Source organism: Anastrepha obliqua, chromosome 6 (assembly GCF_027943255.1).
Source record: "Anastrepha obliqua isolate idAnaObli1 chromosome 6, idAnaObli1_1.0, whole genome shotgun sequence".
Lineage (NCBI taxonomy): Eukaryota > Metazoa > Arthropoda > Insecta > Diptera > Tephritidae > Anastrepha > Anastrepha obliqua.
Window position 1 is genome coordinate 16,804,960 of NC_072897.1, and position 7,857 is coordinate 16,812,816.

Genomic DNA, 7,857 nt, shown 5'->3' on the forward strand with positions numbered 1-7,857 from the left:
ATGTAAAGGGAACCAGTGGATGACTACAAGTTTCAAACAGGTACAGGAGAGAGAACTACGCTTTCTGGAAAGATAGTTTGTGAAGTCATTATTGGAGTAATTTAATTTAATCTAAATAATTTCAAGTTACCATTTATTTCAGATATAGGAGCTATAATTGGGAAATGTTGGACTTTAGAAGAAAGAGAAATGTCGGTCAGTCATAGTAAACCACAATGGACCACAACGGGAAAGAGAAGAATTCTAGGAAGCAGGAAGAAAAATCTCCGATTTCATAAGAATTTAGTTGCAGGAAGTTAGAGGGCTAGATAGGACAAAAACTAAGAGATTCCTGGAGAAATACGGCTCGCTATTCAACGGTGATTGTGGAAAGTCTGGAAGGACATTGATGGTGAAACACTGAATAGATATAGGAGATGAAAAGCCAATTCGTCAAGTTCCACATCGAGACCACTAGCAAAGCACGAAGAAGCAAATAAGATAATCCAAGAAATGCAGCAAAGTTGAGTTAGTGAGCCATCAATAAGCCAGTGGAGCTCAGGGGGTGTGCTGGTTAGAAAGAAAGATGGAAGCACCCGATTAATGGGGATTATAGAAAGCTGAATGAAGTCACGAAAAAGGTCAGCGAATCATAATCACGAATAGATGACACTCTCGACATTTTATCTGGCGCGAAATGGTTTTCCACGCTTGATTTAAAAAGTAGTTACTGGCAGGTAGACAGCCTGCGGCATAGAAGGTGGATTGGGGCAGTTTTCTGTGATGCCTTTCGGATTATGTAATGTGCCAGCAACCTTTGAGCGTCTGATGAAGCTTGCGCTGAGGGGCTACACTGGAAAACGTGTTTGGTGTATCAGTATTACATCATCGTCATGGGTAAAAATTTGAACTTTGAAGAAGTCCTTCAACGCATTGTCTCTACGCGATTGCGAGTGAATCTGAAGCAGTGCGGCTGAATAAGGACGTACCTAGCTCAATATACAAAGTATGGTGTTCGCTACACGTTACAATAGTACAGTATCATTCGGAGTATCTTTAGTATGATCGGGGGTAGAACAAATCCCCAATCCGAAGCGGAACTGCATATATCGATGGATAAGTGGCTATGGGGTATCTAGTCGCTAATAAAAGATAAAATCACAGTGCTCTCAAGGAACTATATCAATACCCCTCTAACAACTGAGCAAATAGACTCCATCTAGAATCTCATCCTTGAAACAGAAGTGGCGGGGAAAGACCAGAATATAACACTCGCATTTTTGGGCGCGATCTACAAATCAGCATACATGGTTCTGCACTACGAGGATAGCGCTTCAACGGACTGGCTAAAAGCGGCTCTTACTGACGCGACACCTTGGGAGGGTGCTTCACTGTGGGTCGCAGAGGAATCCAAAATACCTCCCTCACAGATAGCAGTGGGGTACTTTCCTGACCCCAGTCCTTAGAAACCAAAAAGATACTGGACTTCTTACAGGGGCAGAAAAAAGGCTTCAATGTTGACACATGGCGTACTCTTTTTAGAGTCGGAAGAGGCTCAAATGTAACACTGGTTCTAGCACCAGACCTGAAATCAGCAGCCAGCTTGGGTAAGCTACCAATTCTGTTAAGTGACATTCAAGCTCATGACTGCGCCCCTCAATTCAGATCGATTAATGGATAAAATGGAAGCTGTGGAGTTGAATGAAGAGGACGAATGTATCCAATCCAACCCTAACCCAGCAGTCAGTGAATGAAGTGCATCCAGGAAAATCTTCATCACGCTAAGACCGCATCGGCCGAACTTAGTACGAGGCTTGTCAGTTGAAACATCAACATAGAGCTTATTCAGGAGCCCTTGTTAAACAGAGACCACATTAATGGCCTCACAGTTCAAGCACAAAGGTAATTTATGACGTGGACGCAGTCAACCCAAGGGCTGAGCTTATTATAGACACCAATATTAAATATTTTGCCTTTACAGAATTTCTTGATGGCGTCACGGCAACAGTACTAGTCGAAGCGGAAAGAAATATCACAGTTGGGGTAATAATAGGAAAGCCCTTACACTATATAACAAGGAACTGAGGAAGTCAAAAACGAACTTATGGCAAAAGTTCTATAAGGGACTAAACGATGGTATTATCACCACTGCTTTGGTCTCTCCTGGCTGAAAACCTAGTACAAACCCTTAATAATAAAGAGGACAAAACAATTGGATATGCAGATGACATTTCTGCAATAATTAAAGGCAACCACGGAAGGACCGCAAAGGACTGGCTGCAAGACGCCTTAAATACCACCTGGGAATGGTGTAAGAAAGAGAGACGATCAATAAACCCTTCCAACACCACTATTGTCCCCTTTACCAGGAAAAGGGTTGTAAATATACCCACTCTGGAAATAAATGGAACGGAGGTAACTCTAAAAAGAGAGGTTAAATATCTAGGAATTATGCTGGATAAGAAAGCTCACCTGGGAGCCCTCCTCAACTCAGTACAAAAAAGGGTAACAAAAACAGCATCGTCAACAAAACAGCTTTTGGAAAAATCCTGAGCCTTAGCCATAAATAACCTTTTGGATCTACACCCAAATGGTTAGCCCTATTCTATTATATGGGACATTAGTATGGTGTGCAAAACTAATCAAACTATAACAATATAAAAACAATGTTGACTACAAAGAAATGACGGGCTACAGGGGCTATGATAACTACCCCAGCTGGTGAGATGGAAGAGCTTTTAAATCTACCACCGGTAACACTTAGCAATACAAGAGGAAGCTGCTATGCAAACACTCTCCTTCATATGAAAGAAAAATTTAAGCCAGGGGACCATAATGAGCACCTCAATATTCTAAACAGTATTAAATGCGCACCATGCATGACCCAGAAACGTGACCACACGGAACCCGTACTCAATTTTTCTAAGAAACAAAATCTTTTATATTCAACATACGATTCTCAACAATTATATAAGGTTGTCAAAAAAGTCTTGCGGTATTTTTATTGAATTTTCAATTGTTCATAAAATTGGTTATAATAATGCTATTTAAGTCAAATATGCGTGGTTTTGTTCGATGACGAGTTCCCAGCGAGATGCCAACTTCATAATGCCCCTCTTATAGAAGCCCGCTTCCCTATTGTCAAAAAACTCGGAGAGCCAATTTTCACAGGACTCTCTTGTGGACAACTTCTGACTACCAAGCTTGTTCGCCATGGACAGAAATAGGTGGTAGTCACTTGGTGCGAGATCCGGACTATACGGTGGATGCAAAAGAACCTCCCATCCGAGCTCCCGGAGCTTCTGGCGCGTCACCAAAGATGTGTGTGGCCTGACGTTGTCCTGATGGAAGACAATTCGGCCTCTGTTGATCAAAGATGGCGTCTTCTGCATGAGTGCTGCATTCAAGCGGTCCAGTTGTTGGCAGTACAGGTCCGAATTGAGCGTTTGGCCATAGGGGAGCAGCTCATAGTGGATGATTCCCTGCCAATCCCACCAAACACACAGAAGAACCTTCCTGGCCACCAATCCAGGCTTGGCCACCGTCTGGGCAGCTTCATCGCTTTTCGACCACGACTGTTTGCGCTTCACGTTGTCGTAAGTGACCCACTTTTCATCGCCAGTCACCATCCGCTTCAAAAACGGGTCGATTTTGTTGCGATTCAGAAGCGATTCGCATGCATCCATACGGGCAAAAATGTTTTTTTTGCGTCAAGTCGTGTGGCACCCATACATCGAGCTTCTTTTTGAATCCAAGCTTCTTCAAATGGTTTATAACGGTTTGATGATTCATGCCCAGCTCTTGGCCGATGCTACGGCTGCTACTATACCGGTCTCTTTCGATCAATTCAGCGATTTTATCGCAATTTTCGACGACAGGCCTTCCGGACCGTGGCGCATCTTCGATCACCTCTGCACCAGAACGAAAACGTTGAAACCATCGTTGTGCGGTGGAAATGGAAACTGTATCGGGTCCATAAACTGCACAAATTTTATTGGCAGCATGAGATGCATTTTTGCCTTTATCGTAGTAGTACTATAAAATATGCAGTATTTTCTCTTTATTTTGCTCCATGTTTGCGACGCTATAACTCACGAACGACTAAAAGCAAACAACAATTAATCAAACACGTGTTAGCACGTGAAAAGAGCTTTCCAAAAAGCTCTAGCGTGAACCGATGCGACGAATACAACTAGAACTACGCGCTTGCAAAGACAAGCTTGCGGAAATACCGCAAGACTTTTTTGACAACCTTATATGTGAAAAACTACATTATTTAAATATTCACCAAGAGTATGTCTACAAGTAAAATCCGCCAAATTGTCGATTCATATATGTCTACTAGATACCGCCTCTTCATACATCGTCCATATCAGATCCAGTATGCGAGGTTCCCCATTGTCTTAGTTTCCAACAAGCAACACATCTCTTTAAATACTTCGGAGTGGGAAGTTTCTTCCTTGATCTCAATACAACTCAATACGTACTCTAAACCGAGTGATCCAATTCTGACCAAATCTGCAGCAATGGTTTTTGCCTCTTAATTTGACAGAGCGTACAGTTCTGGCCACTTACTGAAGTAATTTATAACAACGAGCACATATTTCTTAACGGAGTCACTTGTTCGAAACGGACCCGCCACATCCATGGACACTCTTTGAAATGGGGAACCCGCATTGTTCTGCTGTAATCTTCCACGAATTCTCTCTCAAGGACATTTCGCTACCATACAATTTGAACAATTTCGCAACTTAATGTTCTCTAACGTTTCAGTGATACCCAGATGACCGCCACTTGGCCCATTTAGGAATTCCTCTAACACAGATGTAATTCTGGAATTAAGAATTCAATCGTAGACAATGCATCGAAGAACTTCTTCCAAGTTTTTCAGTTATTCACTAAAAGTTGTCTTAATCGTAAGTTCACTGAATTTTGCCTTTTTGCGATCCTGTTCCATGAGACTTTATTCAACAATCCCACTTCTGACACCAATTGTTACGCTTCCTCCAATAAAAAGGCTCACATTAATTACTCTGAGTTCGATCACTGGATTGCTAAATAAAAGCCTCAAGCAAATGGTGACGTAACTTGGGGGTTTTATTTAATTTTAATATCATAACTTTATCACTTTACTTTACGCTTACACATTCACACGCTTAACTTAAGAGCGATTAGTTTGTGTGTCTTAATAACCATCGTAATTTCTAGATAAGGCAACTCGCAACTTCCGTTTCGCCTAGTTCTGTCTTGTCATCTGGTATCAAGGTGAATTCATATTTTTATTTTATATCTCGGTTTTTGTTGCCAGTCCGTTCACGAACTTTCGTGCTTTGCCACAATATGTACTTATTATACCGGGGCAATATATTCAATAACATGTATAGTATCCACCTGTAGCTATAATGGCCATAGACATACTTTGTCTCATTTTCTGTGAAGGTTGTGGGAGTAAGCGCCCCCAAAATAGATGAGTTTGTCTTTATACCAGTTTGACCGTTCACATTTGCTTTCCTTTGAGTTTTTGCTTAACTCTTGGCCATACACTTTCAGTAGAGTTGGCATCAGGCGACTGTGAAGGCCAATACAACATATCAATTCCATTTTGCTGTTTCGACTCTATATACCTTCGGCTGCGATACTTGGGATCGTTGCCCTCCTGAAAACCACTAGGTTGGCTGGTTCTTCCAATATCTTTGCAGCTGATGCCATTGATGCTTTTTGGTAAATTTTATTCATCAAAACTGCATCCAAATTGGAATTTTTATTATTTACAATATATTTAATAAAATTCACCTCGACAGGAATATAATTAAAAATTATGTATATTTATTTATAATGGAACTCTATCAGGCATGTTCTGAAAATCGCGCGATTTCAATTCGGATCCGAAATAGCAATTCGTACGATTTTGTTTTGGGTGTTCTGTAATTCGTCCGGTTTCATTTAAATTCGAATTTAAGTTCGAAACAGTCGAAACAGCGAAATGTAGTGAAGATAATAAATGATTGTTGCGCACTACATAACATATGTAGGAGTAATCAAATAGATGACATTGAAACAGAAAGCGTATTAGAAAACAATCCAATTGATGAGGAAATTGCTGAAAATAAGGAAAACAGTAGTTTATACTATATAGTGTTGGCAGAAATATAAGAGATTTTATTGCTAGAAACTTAATATTATGAAACATAAAATTTATTCATATTAAAAGTAATATTATACATCACAGTTCAATAAGATTCTTTTATATTTATTTTTTAGTCTCTATCTCAAGCAATTTTATTTTAATTTTAACTGTTTCATGTTGCAACTGCTCCATTTTGAGGTTATGTCTTTGCTTTTGCTCTATACTTTGAGTCTTCAAGCGATTTTGCTCTGCCAGCAATTCATTTTGTTTCTCAACAGCACGACAAAGTCGTCGAATATCTTCCCTTTCATCTTCCGGCGATTTTGCAATCTTGTGTTGGTTTTCGCAAATGTTATCTAAAGTGGTGGATATTTTCTCCATACAAGTAGATTGCGTTGCCATACACGTCTGAAGGCTGTCCTGCGTTGACACTCGTGGCCTTTTTGCAGCTCTCGGGGTAGCCACCGCTGCCCTACTTGTTTGGGGACGTTCTTCCTCAGATTCAATAACGCTATTATTTTCTTCTGTCCCAAAGCTTCTAGAATGGTTTATGCCCTCAACGGCTGCAAAAATTCTACAAGTTCTTGCAACACATTCTTCGTTGCTCGTCAGTACATGCTTATTAAAGGGTCCACCTCCTGTCGCCCTCGATTCTAGATTGTTATGGGCAACCTTTTTCCAAATGCACCCCTTCCAGTCAGACCATATCTTGAAAAAAGACAACTAAAAAATATTTATTTTGATATTTGTCTAAATACTTCCTTTTTTCCTTCCATTAACATCTTTTTGGGGCGGCCCTTCTGCATTTAGCAGCATCGTTAGCTCTTTCCACTTTTCCTCAACAGCAACTCTGTCGCCCTTCGAAAAATTCTTCGCCAAATCTGGATGAGATTCCATAAGCTCAACTAAAATTAGCTCTTGCTTGGAGCTCTTGTGTTTTCCCCTAAAAGTTTTTGAATAAGTTTTAAATATTTTAAATAAACACTTTTATTTACATAAATATATGCAGTTATTTTGAGTAAATACTCACATTTTGATCAATTTATTTCAACAAACAGTTCATAAGAATGCCACAAACCGCTAACGTTTAAGCTGCCGAAAATTTAACTGGAAAATTTTTCATTCATAGAGAAGGCGCAGTCCCGGCCCGTTCCTCCCAACAAAATACGGGTGAGAAAATGAAATCAGCACAAGTTGACAGTAGGAAATTAATTAATATGGCTGCCGGAGAGAAATGAGAGGGAGAGAGTGATACGCAAGTGTGAAAAAAAGTAGTTTACATTAGCTTACATTTGCTTGCGTACAGAACAGATTTGTTCATTTGATATGTCCATATGTGATTTGTATGCATGTTAACAGATTTGTTCTTTTTGGTCTTTTTATGAAAATTGCGCTTAATTGTATGTATGCATGTTTATATACATATATTAGCATAGGACATACAGCTATGGTCAAACGTTTAGCGCACTTAAAAAGAGTTCAATATAATGCTCGATTAAATGATATGAAACCAAAATAAATCCAGTTTTTTAACTAAATATATTTAACACTTTATTATAAGACAAAATAACTTAAAGTAGACAGTTTTCCCTAGAAAAAATATGATAAAATAGAAGTAATTCTTATTTGGACATAGTGGGATTTGGACAAAGACTTAGCGTAGTTTCGATTTCTGTAAAAAATATGAAATATTTGTAAGAAATGAGAAAAGATTGTTGACTATTATTATTTACCATATCAATATTTGGTAG

The 7,857-nt window shown here is 39.5% G+C and overlaps 1 protein-coding gene across 1 annotated transcript; it reads right to left on the reverse strand.

Moving 5' to 3' along the window:
• Positions 1–6,208: 6,208 nt before the first annotated feature.
• LOC129250185 (uncharacterized) lies at positions 6,209–7,610 on the reverse strand. Its single transcript, XM_054889820.1, has 3 exons — positions 7,137–7,610; positions 6,865–7,049; positions 6,209–6,822 (listed from the first exon to the last, which is right to left on the reverse strand). Coding segments are annotated over exons 1-3 (780 nt in total). The 5' UTR covers positions 7,139–7,610; the 3' UTR covers positions 6,209–6,229.
• Between the last annotated feature and the right edge of the window lie 247 nt (positions 7,611–7,857).